This window comes from Oreochromis niloticus, linkage group LG8 (genome assembly GCF_001858045.2).
Source record: "Oreochromis niloticus isolate F11D_XX linkage group LG8, O_niloticus_UMD_NMBU, whole genome shotgun sequence".
Classification (NCBI taxonomy): Eukaryota; Metazoa; Chordata; class Actinopteri; order Cichliformes; family Cichlidae; genus Oreochromis; species Oreochromis niloticus.
The window spans coordinates 647,164-661,686 of record NC_031973.2 but is presented as its reverse complement, the minus strand read 5'-3'; the positions used below and the strand labels follow the sequence as shown (position 1 = coordinate 661,686).

General features: G+C 43.9%; 1 protein-coding gene across 3 annotated transcripts in view; it reads right to left on the bottom strand.

Moving 5' to 3' along the window:
- grid1b (glutamate receptor, ionotropic, delta 1b) overlaps window positions 1-14,523 on the bottom strand; it is a 578,026-nt gene that overhangs the window by 253,693 nt on the left and 309,810 nt on the right. For all 3 annotated transcript variants that reach the window (XM_019362378.2, XM_025910012.1, XM_025910013.1), the window contains exon 3: window positions 2,850-3,134. In XM_019362378.2, coding sequence (XP_019217923.1) covers window positions 2,850-3,134 — 285 coding nt within the window. The remainder of the gene's footprint in view (window positions 1-2,849; window positions 3,135-14,523) is intronic.

Sequence of the window (14,523 nt, the reverse complement as noted above, 5' to 3'; positions counted from 1 at the left end):
CCGTTAAATCTGTCCAAAGACCGGGGCTTTTACACCCCCCGACTGTGTTCACTTGGCTATTCACAGCAAAAAGCAGAAGAAGAAAAAAATGAAACACTGGCACATAGCTGGTAGGTTTTGTACTCGTAGCTCTATTTCTTTCAGTTTTTTCCTTTTGTGTGGAAAGCTGGAGAACCAGCCCCAACGTTACCTTTCAGGTGCTTCGAGCCCCGACGATGGAGGCTGATCAGAACACTTTGATTTATTCTGTTATTCGAATTCTCACATTCATTCCACTATTCAGCCAACTGCAGCAATACGATCAGCAGAAATGACAACAATAAGCTGAACGCTGCAACATTACAGGGAGAGCAAACAAAATCATAATGAAAACATCAAGAGTGCAGCGTCTTCACAAAGGGGTCCGGCTATTACGTGCGCTGTGTTTGCTTTGAGGTGCCGAGCTTTGCTGTGATATGAAGCTATTAAAAGGAAGAGGCGGCGACAGCTCGTGCTCACTGAAAACAGTATAAATGATCCACTAATAGTTTTTCACATCGTCCAGTTGCATGTGTTGCACTAACTAATGCAAGCCTTTCACTCGGAGCAATGTTCAGAGTCACAACCATGACAGCTATGCTGAGGTTGGGCTGGTTCCTGTCACATAGACGGTTTAGTGTTGAGTGAACTTCACTGGTGGAAGTACAGCCGGCACGTGTCGCAGCCTGTGACAGCTCCACGCTCTGCAGGACTTTCTGTATTGAACCCAAACCCTTCCTCCTCGATGGGAGGTGTTCCAAAGCCAAAGCTGTTGGGACAAATGACTTACAAATATCATAAAATCATATTTTATATAAACCAGAGAAAACATATTAAGTCCCTAAAATGAGAAAATTTACAATAATTAGCTGAAAAATGTTCGTCCAGCTGTTTCCTTTTAGTACCACCTCATTTCTGCCCCCATCCCATTCAGATGTTATTGCTTTCATCAAATTCAGCTAATATTTTGTATGAAATTGTAAAATGTTTTCTATGTGGTGTTTATAAGATCTGAGGTTTATGAGATTTGGCAATCATGATTATTATTCACACTTTACAAAGCGTCCCATCTTTTCTGAAAATGCAAAAGTCTGTTAGATCCATTCTTCAGCAGGTCGTCTGCACGCTTCAGTGCACTAAGAAGCAGCCATGTGATTGGATGATTAGATTTTTGGATTAAGGAACAGTTAAACAGGAGTACCCTGAACCCACCAAGCCAACCAATCACCATCTCTGCGGTCTGTGAAGTTTCTGTATGAACTAATACTGTACGTAGTTTTGAAACAGGTATTTAAGAAAGCACGCCTGCAGCTGCGTAACGCTGTGTAGCTGCACGTTCGCCTCATTCTTCACTGAATCGCCGGTTCGTTAATAAAGGATTCAGATCCTGGCCTGCAGTTACTGATGCACTTACTCTAAATCACTCTGGATAAGAGTATCCGAGAAGCTAAATGCCTGCATCTGTCTATATCCTTATATTGTAATTGCCACCATCCTCTATTGATTACACTCAAAAATCCATTGAGCCTAATGTGATTTCATTAAGATACAGTCCAACCGAGCCATTCCAAACAAATCCGGCGGGCAGCAGAGTCGATCTAAAAAAGTTTTTGTTCCAGCCTTCTGAGGCAGACACATTGAAAATCGTTTAAGTAGTCGGGAGTTATTCCTAATGGTTTTCCAATTCTATGTCGACATGTGTCCCATGTGAGTATACAACGGGAGGCAAATGTAAAAAAAAGCAGAGAGGCTATAGCTGAAAGCAACTTATAGAAACATTTTGAAGTGGAGTCCATTTTTTTTGTGCAGATGAACAAGGTTATTTGTGTTCTTGAAATAAAATGATACCGCCGGCTATAAAGAGATCACACTCTCAAACACTGCAGTTTGATGCTGTTTGCATTACGAAGCCCAAAATAGATGGAGTAGCTATGACTGCCAGAGGGAGCAATCCTGGCACGTATCAAACAGTTTCATCTGTGTAAAAGAGCAGGTTACTCATCAAGGAGCTGTGGCCCCATGCTACGATACTTGGTCTGAGATAGGGCATTAAAGGATCCTCACCGCTGAAACCCAAAGGAGAAACGGGCACCCAGCAGAGTTCAAATACCAACAGCCTCATCTCAGCAGCAGCAAGAAATACATTCAGACATCTAGAAATAAGACTACCAACAGATTCCAAGAATATAATGCAGTGTTTTTGGGGAAAATTCCACTGATGTTTTAGCATTAAGGCGGAAAAATCAGCACATGAAGCTGCAAATCCCACAGCATCGAATCCATCACTGAGGGAAAAGTGCAAATCTTCAAACTGGAAGATTAAACAAGAGTTGCAGAAAGCTGAACTACAGCAATGTCACAGGTGGTCATTTGGTAGCGAGCCAATTAAAGCTGCCACTGAAGCTGGAAGCGGAGACGTTTTATGTTCTCCACGAGGCTGCAGCTGTTCGTATAACTAGCAGCGTTTTCACATTTGACAGATTTCAGTAGGATCAGGATCAGTTTGAGCACAAACGAGACCACAGCTTCCAACAGAGCTCCATCCATGCCTCTAAACCAGGGGTGTCCAACTCCAGGCCTCGAGGTGTCCTGCAGGTTTAAGATCTCACCCTGGGTCAACACACCTGAATCAAATGATTAGTTCATTACCAGACCTCTGGAGAACTTCAAGACATTTGAATCAGCTGTGTTGGATCAAGGACACATCTAAAACCTGTAGGACACCGGTCCTTGAGGCCTGGACTTCCCCACCCCTGCTCTAAGCTTTCTGTGAGGCTCAATCAAAGACCAATAACAGGAACTTAAAACAAGAGCATCATCCGCTCACTCACCGTACTCGATGTCATAAAACACGATGAACTTCTGCCAGCGCAGCTCCTCCACCAGCGTCAGCATGACGTCATTGAGGCGTACGGGAGGCCGGGCGGCCAGCGTGTAGCGCTGCCCGCCGGGGCTCGGGTTGAACTGGCAGGCAGTGCGAGGAGATCCTTCGCTGTTCCTCTGGATGTACAGGTGTGGGATGTGCATGGCGTCCGTCAGGGACTGCAGGGCGCTCGCTGAGGCGCAGCCAGTAGATGTCACCAACGCCAGGATGCCCTGGTTCATCAGCTCACAGGCTGGAAGGGGGGAAGAAAAATGGAAAAGTGAGCTTTGGTAGACAAATGAGCATAATTATAAACTGCAACATAACCAGAAACATTACGTGAAAATCTGGAGCAACCACAAAGGCTGCAAAGATTCCTGCAGAAGCCCAGCTCTAATTTTAAATAATGCCTCGACCTCTTGTTGCTTTCCGCACTGAAAATTAGGCCACATAAATCTAGAGGAAAGCCTGACAGGTAACACTAATGTTTACCCTGCCCTGACCTACTTTGAACTCTTAAACCTGCATTCTGCTTTTCAGGCAGGAGAGTCGATACAGATGATTAAACAGGCCACATATCCACTCTGCTAAGGCTAAGCTAAAGGTTAAAATTTGGCTGGCCTCACTGGCTTGAGTGGCAGATTCATCGGAATCATGTGAGGACTACCCGCTCAGCTGTCCAACCATCAACCAACTGCCAATAAACCTGAGCGAGTACTGCACACACTACAATATCCCGCACATAAGAATACACTAAAGAACACACTGAGAAGAAAATAAAGGCTGTCATAAACCATCCTGTGAAGACACGAGCCAATCAGATCGGCACTTAGGGTTTCAGACCCAACCCCCTCGCCTCGTCCTCCCAACCTCCAAGTACGAGCAGAAGCACCGCAGACCTCACCATCCACAAATAGGGAACAACAACACAACAACACAACAACACAACAACGCAACAACACAACGCAAATACATTCTGAAGAACCAGGACTCACACAGCTATTAGCATACCGTTAACTATATATACACACAGATGCTGCATGTGTCCTGATCATGATCTCACTCACAGGGTCCAAACATGGACTGGGGGCTACGGGTGGATATCACACAGTTCTAAGATGATGGCTGTTTTTGTTTCGATGAATTCATTTATGTTAATAAACTTTAAGGAAAAATGTGTTTTTTGACTTCTTTTAATATCCATCCATTCTCTTCTGCTTATCACCTATCCCAGCGGTGATAGGACGAGAAGCGGAGTGCACCCTGGACAGGTCTTCAGTCTGTCGCTGGGCTCACACAGACAGACACACTCAAACATTAACCCCACTACCTGCATGTGTCTGGACTGTGGGAGGAAGCTGGAGTAACCCACGCCAGCATGGGGAGAACACGCAAACTCAGAAACGCTCTGGTCAGATGGTGGATTTGAAGCCCGAACCTTCGTCAAGTTTCAGGACCACGGACAGCACGCAGGGGTTTCAGTGTGATCCATGAGCTCTATCACATGACTGTTTTTAGTGTTGGACCTAATTCAGCTGCAGGCACTTTGACAGTACATGAAATATAGACCACAGATGCATGCACAACACTCCTCCGTGAAATCTGCACATCCAATTTTCACTAAACACCCCCAGAAGGGCAAGGGCTATACTAAAACTTTGATGTTTTATCAAATCAAATAAAAAGAGCATTGCAAAGATCTCTCCATGTCCTGTCATATGATTTATTATTCGATATTGTTTCTTGACATTTTTCTTCAAGGTCTGCTTTGACATTGGGTGCTAACAATGAAGGTCAAAGTCAAATTTTAACCAAAATGCTACAAAATTTGAAAATGATATCTTGAGAACTGTGGACGTCAAGCTGTAACAAACAAACAGAACTGATTACAAACTCCCTGTGAAAGATGTGACGTTACAGTAAAGAGAAACAAAGGTTTGTCAGTCTGGTTGGTTTTATCTCTTGAAGTCAGTTGTCTTGATACAAGTCTACAGTCTAACATCAGAGCCTGTCAGTTACTGAAGCCTGTTTTCATCCTACAGACTCTTACTGACAGACAACAGTAAGTATGTATGATGTATGTATGACATACGTTTATATTCTTTTCTGCTTGCGATGAACCGGCTGCTCCCATCCTGTTTGTAAATGACTCACAGCTGAATATCATCTCTTAGCTCGCGACCTTGCAGTAAATTATGTCATGTCGTATTGAAATGAAGTTCCAGCACAACCTTTGTAAACCACCCGTAAACCTAACCACACTTATCAGCACTGTTTTGGTCCATGCAGTGATTCTGGCCCTTGGTGAGTTCTGGGAAGCCTCTGCCACCACAGACATTAAGTGTATATATCTATGTGCACTGCTGGCTGAATAATGTATGCTAACATCATTACCGGCAAAACTTCCAAAAGCATCAACACTGACTCAGATTTGTCAGAGCACACAGAGAATACACAAATTCACATCAGCTCATGTGAGGATGCACAAGTGTAGCAGCAGCATCGCCCCCGGGGCTGCATGAACCTTTGACCCCTGGCTTATCACCTGGTTTGTGCAGTTGTACCACTCTCTTCATCATTTCCCTACAACCCCCCGACAGCACAGGCCTCCCTATCAATCCTTCCCTTTCAGACCTCTCCCTGCATCCTCCCGTGACACATTAAGCTCTCCAAACTACATGAGCTGCCATGTTTTCTGAACACAACATAAAATCTACTCTCTGATACGGCAGCCACCCCTCCAGGGACTACGTCTTTCCTAAATCTGCTGCCATCATCCGGTGCTTCCACGCTTTCTGCTGCCCTCTCCCTGCTGAAAAATGTTTGGGATCGGGACCTGTGAGGAATGAAATCCAATCGAGCGTCTGCCAGATAAATGTCCTGAGGGTTTTCATGCTAGCGCTCTGCTATGTTTCCAGGTTTGTTGAAATCTCTCAAAAAATATTAATTTTACTCCCTTAGAAGACCTGATGCTTCATCTGAGCACACGGACCATGTGCACTCTTCATTTATCCCCCCACTAAGACTTTGGGGAGATTATTGCAAAAGTCTCCAACTCTTCAATTCATCCACTAACATTGTCATATAATAGCTGCTTTTTTGTTGTGAAATGGCTTTTCAACCTTGTTTGTCTCTTTGCTGCTGATGTGACCCCTAAAATCTGCACTGTTTCCAGTGCAGCCTCCAAACACCCGTGTAGCTCTCGCTCTACAAACTGCTGCCTGTGAAACTGTCTCATCTGAGCTCTGCTTCCTACTGAGACAGTTGCTCTCTGTATTTTTCCATCCTCAGACAGCGACACTATCGTCTCCGACCTCACCTCTCTACATTTAAAATTTAACACAGATGTGGAGCTCAAAAATCCTCCTTTTCCACAGTGCTGAGGCAGCACAGAGGACCCAGCTAATCGTTCCCTCTGAGCACTTCCTCCGTTTGAACGAGGTACATCAAACCCTGTTCGGACCACAGAAGTCAGAGCAGGAGACCAAACTGCAGACGCCACAGTTTAAGTTTCCTGAAAGCCCTGATTTCTTCTGCTTCGCATAAACAAATTTAATGTTTGCAAGATGTCACAGTTAATCAAAAGAAATCATCCATAACAGATCAATGATGACTTCATCTGTACGGCGCTTTTCAAAACAGAGTTACAAAATGAATTTCAAACTTTGACGTTTGAATAAAAGCCACACATAAAGATAAGTAGACATGTTTGAACATACAGCACACACAGTTTCAAACTAAGGCCCATAATAAAGGATAAGAGCTAACCTATAAAAATCTTCTGATGTTTAAAACGAATCACAGAATCTGTGACCTGATAGGCTGAGGGAGGCCCGGTGAGGAGACCCGGTTAGAGGATCGGAGAAGCAGCATTTCAGGCGGGGTGCAGTGAGAAGCTGCACTCAGGCCCAGTGTAAAGTGCAGAAGAGTTATTTTGAGCCATGAATCATGCAAAGCTACTTCAGTACAGTCGGCGGTGAGCAGAACAGGTGCCCTTTAAGTGTTGGGAGGTGTTAAACAGAACAATAAATCATACTTAGGAGAGCATGTTGCATGAAAACAAACACTGGGGTTAAGAGAGACTGTAAATTTTGCTGGTTTGAAGGTTCATTAAAATGCATCTCCACTTAACACAATAGCATTTATATTCAGGGCAGAAATACGCCTCACCCAGAGCACACTGACTGCTGATGGCAGCTTACAGCGTTTTTCAGGAGACAGGATATGGTCGAGGGGTTTAAAATGGACATCCTGTTGCAAATCAAAGCAAGAAGTCAGGATAGATAAAAGTCCATGTGGATTATTTTGGAACATATTAAGACTGCAGCAGTTTGAGAACAAGATTTTCTTTCCTATAGATGCTGCAAGGTAAAACTATGTGCTTCCTGGTTCTGGTTCCTGGTGGATCTTCAGTTATTTTGACTGCCAGCTCCTTTCAGACGATCTATTTTCAGACATATGTTCTTTAAAATGTCATCTGAAGCTACACAGAGATGTTTTCCCTCGCACCTTCTCCTCCGACACTTAGACAGCCGTAGTTTAAACCTCTCGGAAGGCCTTCGTCTCTGGTTAGAGCCCAACTTTCTCTGCAGGAGAAGATCTGTCCAGACTGAAAGGTCAGGAGATGCTCCAAAGGGCAGCAGGCATGTTATGACTGAGCACTCACCGGGGGAAATGTGAAAAATGCTGCTGGGGTAGAAGAGCGTAAAGCACAGCCAGGTAGTCCTCCACAGAGGAAGAAAGAGGAAGAACAGCTGGCTGGTCACAGGGACCCTGCTTCTTAATGTTTGACGAATGAAATTTGGCTGAACTCGGGCTGAATGTCTCAGAGCTGCGAACAAACGGAGGACGGGGGAGAGATCATCAACATTCAGCCAATTTCTGCGTGCACGAAATTCATCTTTATTAAGAGAACAGCATTCAAGTCCTGCTTCGTCAGCATCCGACAGCTCGGAGAAGCGATGACGGGGCAGTAACGGCACCAACAAAATGGAAATTGTTTCCGAGATAATGAGACAAATGTCGCCGCCGTGAAAATGGAGCTAATGAACTTGCACTGAAGGATTTAGAGTGTAATCTTGTATTAAATTAGTAAATGTTTTTTTTGCCAGATGAGATTGGAACTGAGCTCATAGGTCAATTTAATAAAAATAAATCAGGGCGTCAGGGCTAATCCAGCACACCGCTGAGGTCAGGTGGTCCTTAGAACTGAGGTTTAAGGAGCTGCTAATCCAGCTGCAGGAACGTTATCGCCGCTTTCACCTGAACGTTTTGGGTCTCTCGTCTGCTTTCTGGGCAACAGTGCAGTTCAGCTTCAGTGACTTTATTGTTGTTAGTATTTTCAGATTCATAGACACAGTCTGGTACTGTGGAGTGCTAAACCAGGGGCCCATTCTTGTTTTTCATGAGATTTCCTCGCTGATTATCCGCCTGAGCGCTCTCCGTCATTCCACGTGAACATATGCAGTTGTGTAGAGGTTGGAGATGTTTTGTGTAGTTGAGAGGGAATCAGCAGTGCCAAACATGTGATGTAGTCCCTTGTAAAACATCAATTAGCACAGCTTTAAATTTATATACAAAAAAAACAAATCCCCTGCATCCTATCAAAATAAAAGCTCCCTTAAGCTGAGGTTCTGATCTGCGATTAAACAAAGATCCACAACAGCTGACGCGTCTCTTGTTGACGTCTCTCCACATGACAAGAACAATCACATGTTTAATGAGCCTCGGCGCATCGGGGACTCCAATCTGCAGTCGGTCCAGCCCTGAAATCATCGAGGACCAATTAACATAATGCACCAGAATGGGACTAATAGGTTTGGAGGCTTCAGAAACACAATGCCGGTAGCTGTTGGGATAACTCACTCAGCAGCCGGCTAAAATGATTTGGGTTGCGACGTGACTCACTTGCTCTATGAGTCCACAGTGAGTCATGGTTTCATCTGTGCTAAATGAAGCCTGCACAATATTTAGCCGAAGCGACTCCCCGTGCATCCTAATGACACTTACAGAGTGACTCCTACCAGACGGCGGGAGACAAAAACCATTAGAGTCAGAGCGAGACAAAGATCTCCCTCCCTCTGCCCGTCTCCTTATTAGTGTGATTTTATCGATGCCTCGCTTTGAAATTATCTACAGGAGACAAACTCCTCTTATCCTTGAGTAAGGGGGTACGATTTAGACCAAACTCCAGTGTTAACAGTGAGTATCCACGTACCACATTCAGGAATGCTCACTCTGCACTTGGAAATGAATTTATGGATGAAACATGACACATGGACACCTGGATTTTCTAAACGAGGCAGCAAACATGAGCGAGGTGGCTACGCAGGCCTGGTATGTCCGCTTGGTAACACAGCAACTTACAGTGTAAGCCCATGACTTTGACAGCGATGCATCGCATTTTCCTTTCAGGATTCATCATCATCCAGGAAATATAGAAACATGTGGAAAATTTTGTATTTTAGCAGAAACTGTGATTTTTCCCTTTGCTGCCCAAAGCTAATGACCACCTCTCTTCAAAGACTAACCAGGACCTTTATTTACTTCAACTGCAGAAAGTTACGAGCTTTTATTTGAAGTAGGATTGTAATTGATGCCGGTCGGTCTTTCTTTCTCTGTTGGATCGCTGTAATTGGTCGTATGAGTCATTTTTCCACTGCAGGAACTCTATTTTTATAGAAAGGCTTATTTTGGCATTCGCTCCCACTGCCAATTTAGTTTATTGCCGTATACAAACACAGCACATTCTCACTTCTTCAAATGAAAAGCCCTCTAGTCCTTCAGCACAGACGAGAAAGGTTTTTATAAACATGGTTTTATTGTGGGACATGTGTAATGACACCGACAGAGTATCGAGGGACCACAGAATAAACTCAAATGCAAAGAACTGCAAAGTGTTGAAAATTGAATAAATATATTATTGGACTCAAATTTAAGTGAAGAAATGTTCAGTACACTTGCCCAGCATGCATGTTTGTGAAATATACCATAAGATTATCAACCTTTTTTTTTCTGGCTTGCAATAGCAGAGCAGTTGTTCCGTATCAGTGATGGCCATTTCCCACTATCAGAAACCAGCCCTTTCATTATGTTGTGCAGGGCTGCATGGCGCTAACGCGTTAACGAGCTAACCGTGCTAAGGCGTTGACGCCGTGCAGCGCAACGCACGGTGTGATCCACGCTAACTCGCTCATGTGTTTGGCGGCCTCTTATAGCTCCAAGGAGGAAGGAAATCACAAAAAAACTACAATGGGAAGATTCTTTTTCCCTCAGTTCTCAGGAGGATATGACAACTTTTCTGGGACCAGGGGTACAGCGAGGTGTTTTGCTGCTGAAACTTGGCCAAAGATAAGGTAAAAAGTTAGCTGGGGTGGATGGACTGTCCTTGTGACCCACTGTAGAGCTAAAACACCAGGTGAGAGCGGCAGATGGAGGTCATCGCACTCATACAGATGTCACTGACCTTTTCTCAGGCCTCCAAAAACAGAGGAGCTCACCCCAAAAACATCCGTCACGCAGTCAGGATTCGAACAGTAGTCGGAAAGGCACCGAGCTGCTAGCACAGGTGAATACATCCAGGTCACCATTCCCTGAGATGCTGTGAGACTGCTCAGGTATGTCATGTTTTAGCAAGCTGAAATCAGAACAAGTGTCCAAAATCCCACCAGCACGCTCGGCACATCTCATTCCCTCTCACAGTAAACTGAGAAAACGAAGCTTTTCATTCTACCCTCTGATTATCGCCACTTAATTAGACCCATTTGCAAAGAGGTGGTCTAAACAGCGATTCATCTACTTTATCAAATTATCACGGCACAAACAAAACTAACAGGATGCCAACATATCAAGGCTTTAACACCAACATGATCCGAGTGTGTTTCAGCCCATAAATCACACCAAGGACATCAAATTACAGCTACTTTGGTTTCTGCGGTGCTCGAATACTTAATTATCCCTAATACTCTGCTTTAACCTTGGACTTTAAACGTTACAGAGAAAAGGTCTGTAAAAAGTGTACACACTCTATCGTCAGCAGTTTTTCAATAGGAGAAGAAAAAAAGCACAACTGTAGACCAAAATAGACCCATCAAATAAAACTAGTCCTTTGGGATAAATCAAATTACAAATCTATCAAATCCATGGTTCAGGTCTTTCCCAGGAGTTTATAAGCACTGAATGAACTTGGCATGAGTTGTCATTGATACCTGCTGACTGGAGATAAAAATAGTATCAAGAATCCATGAGCGACTTGGTTCTTGTGATATTTTTAAACAACAACAGGAAGTTGGAAACACACTTTGGAAGTTCTAAAGCAGTCAGTGGCCTCACTGTGACCTCTGCATGTTCCTCCAGTTTTAGATGTGCAGCTCTGTCATCTGCCAACTGTCACTGTTATGTGATTGTTTCCAGATAAAGTGGTATCAAGAGTGAGCAGAGGACTTTTCAGAGCTTGGTGACTGAGCCACGAGTTTGGAAGTTTACCAAGTCCAAGAGGAAAACTGGGATTTACTGACCACTAGTTGCACCTCAGATATTCTGTAGATTTAAATTTTACAAGTCATGTGGGACGTTTTACCGAAAGAAATGATGAAACGACTTTCTTTCCTCGCTAATGCAGCAGAGGCTCATATCAGATCGCCTGTCACTCCTGAAAATCCAGCGGCAGCTTTTAATCCCACCTCCACCTTTTCAGGGTTTCTGGCTCCGTGAATTAAGACGGCAGCTGGATTGTTTTTATGTTACAGGAAAACAATAGGAGGGGAAATGAGATTCATTCATGTGCCAAGCGCAGGGGCAGGGAAGCAAAGATAATCGATAGGCTTTGAAAACAGATAGCCAGACTGGCACAACAAAACAAAAGGATTAGAACTACCAGGCAAGGCCTTATTGAACAAATCACTGGCATGAAACAAAGCAGGGAGATGAGGGGATCCACTGTTTCTTAATTACTATTTGTCCTCCTCTGCTATCTTTAAATTCCCCAAACACATCATCTATTTTCTGTAAAAATATGAGTGAAAATATGTTGTGCTGGTGCTTATCAGTTCAGCGATACAGCACGAGATATGAAGAGCGTGTTTGCCCCATCTTGGCTCAAACAATATTTCCCAAGTGTGTTTTTTAACAGACTAAATGAAAATGATTACAGTGTCTGATCAATTAGAATAAAGTGGAAGAAGCATCCCGGGTTTTAAATACTTGTGTCAGAGATGGACCTCTAACTCTCAACTTGTTACCTATGGACCGTTAAAGGGCATCTAAACAAGCTGGGTTGGCGGCTACGTTCAATATTTCAGTGTGCAGGGCTTTTCTGAACAAGCCGAACCAGCCGAGCACAACCAAAGCCAAAGCCTGTAATTTGTAATGTGAATTATGCTTATTTCATGGTACCGTGGTCGTGTCTGTTTGCGTAGGTACCTGGCTACAGAAAGCCAATGAAGAGGAGTTTTCAACCTATGCAAATGTGTTCCCGTGTAGTCCCTGACTAAAACCTGACAGTGTGTAACTTGACTGTGTGTAGGTTAGATGCTGATCGGTTGACAAACCATCCAGAAAAGGGAATGAAGGAACTGCACAAGGAACGGGAGAAAAAACATCAAGTTCAAACTGGAAAAGCACAGATAGCGCACGCTGTCAAATAATTTAAATGTAATTATATAACGACAAATCCCAGCAACAGCCACCTCAAAGTGTTTTATGTTGTGAGGTAAGCCAACAACTACACGACCCCCTGAGTGCGGGGGCTCACGACCCCCTGCCATCGGCTCTTTGTGTGTTCTAACTTTGCTCTTGTAGCCAACTGATGGACCAACAACAGCACAAGCAGGAGTACCCCAACAAGGCTGCTGCCCCCACCTGGCAGCAGACGCTCTCTGCAAGTAGAACAAAGTCTTAAAGTGAGCCATCAGTTATTGTTTTTTATATAAAATATTGGTTATAGACCTACATTCATTTACTTCAGTTCAGTTCAATTTAATCTATGTAGCGCTATCTGACAGGTCTTCCTGTGTGGAGGTTACATGTTCCACCTGGGTCTGCGTGGGTTCTCTCTGGCTTCTTCCCACAGTCCACACACATGCAGTTAGTGGGGTTGGGTTAATGCTGATTCTAAAGTCACCAAAGATGTAAATGTGTCTGTACACCCAAGGCAGCTTGGATGGGCTTCAGCCTCCTGTGAACCTGAACTGGATATGTGGAAGGAAGGATGGATGGACAGATGGATGGATGGGTGGATGCATGGATGGATGGATGGGTGGGTGGACAGAAATTTGATGGATGGATGGACGGATGGTAAAAACACTCCAGAGAGAAAACCCCAACAATCAGACGACCCCCATATAAGAAGCATTTGTCGACCGTGAGAAAGAAGAACTTTCTTTCAACAGGAAGAGACCTCTTACGTGAGCTCTCTCTTCATTTTAGTTTGCATTTTTGGGTTTTGATTATAATAAAAACAGCTATAAGAGCCAAACCATCAGCCTCTGTGCGGAAACACGATGGATAGCACAAAAAAAGCGCATTACATGCAGCAGTGTTTGACAACCTGGGGACGACGGCACATCTCAGTGCTGCTACAAGTCACAGCGTTTAAACCTTGTGTGTAAATGGGTGACGTCAGACTAGAAACACTTGTGCAACCAAGACGGTGAGCTCAGTATGTACGTTATGACTTTATCATGATGCTGTGCTCCCAGATATTACCTGAGGCTCCAAAAATATGTTGTTAATGGAGAAGAACATCAGACCTGCGTGGTAATGAACTGTGCAGAGTGAGCATGAGCAGTGATTGCCACCATGTCTGAACCATCACTTCCCCCCCATACGGCACTTTAAGGTCATTTCACTCATCCTCCTTTCCTCCTCTCCTCTCTTTCTTACATCTTCACCATCTTGATGTCTCAGTCTGTCTTGCTCCCGCTGGGATTTCTGTTTTGATTCCTGCTGTGTTTCTTTTCATCCTTCTGCTTTTCACCATCCTCTGAAGTTAATATCGCCATCAGCGCCTCCCTCCTCCTCCTCCTCACTTAAAAGTTAACATCTCCAATTAACCATCCCTCCTTTTTACCCCTCCTTCCCTCAATCTTCCGAACTCGATGTCTATCTTAGTGCCGGTTTCCTGTCTTTCATCGGAATGCTTTTTGCTTAAATGTGGTCAAAAGTTAAGTCCAGGACGGTTTAACATCAGTGGCTTCAGGATGAGCTGAACCACCAGCAGTCTGCTGCAAACTGAGCGAAGAATTGAAAGGAAAAGTGAGGATAAAATTAATCAGTCAAAATCAGAAGTTTTGAACAAATACTCTATTTCATATCATTCATCTTTTTACTGTATTAGTTTAGTTATTAGTTGGTTGATTGTTCATAATTTTAATGGCTTTCTAAAAGGAAAATGATAACAAATATTTTACAGAAAACAAAAATTAAAAAGATGTAAAAGTGATTGATGAGTGATGAAAGCAGTCACCCAGGTGGCCACTCGCAGATGCTCTTTGTCATGAGCAGGAAGCAGACCAAGGGATTTTTATGCTACTATAATAAACCACGGCTACTGCTCTGAGGGGGGGGGGGGGGGGGGGTTCTCTGTTTACGTTAATTTATTTCTTACGCTCATTAATGTATTACGTAGTTTTCCTTAATCTGTG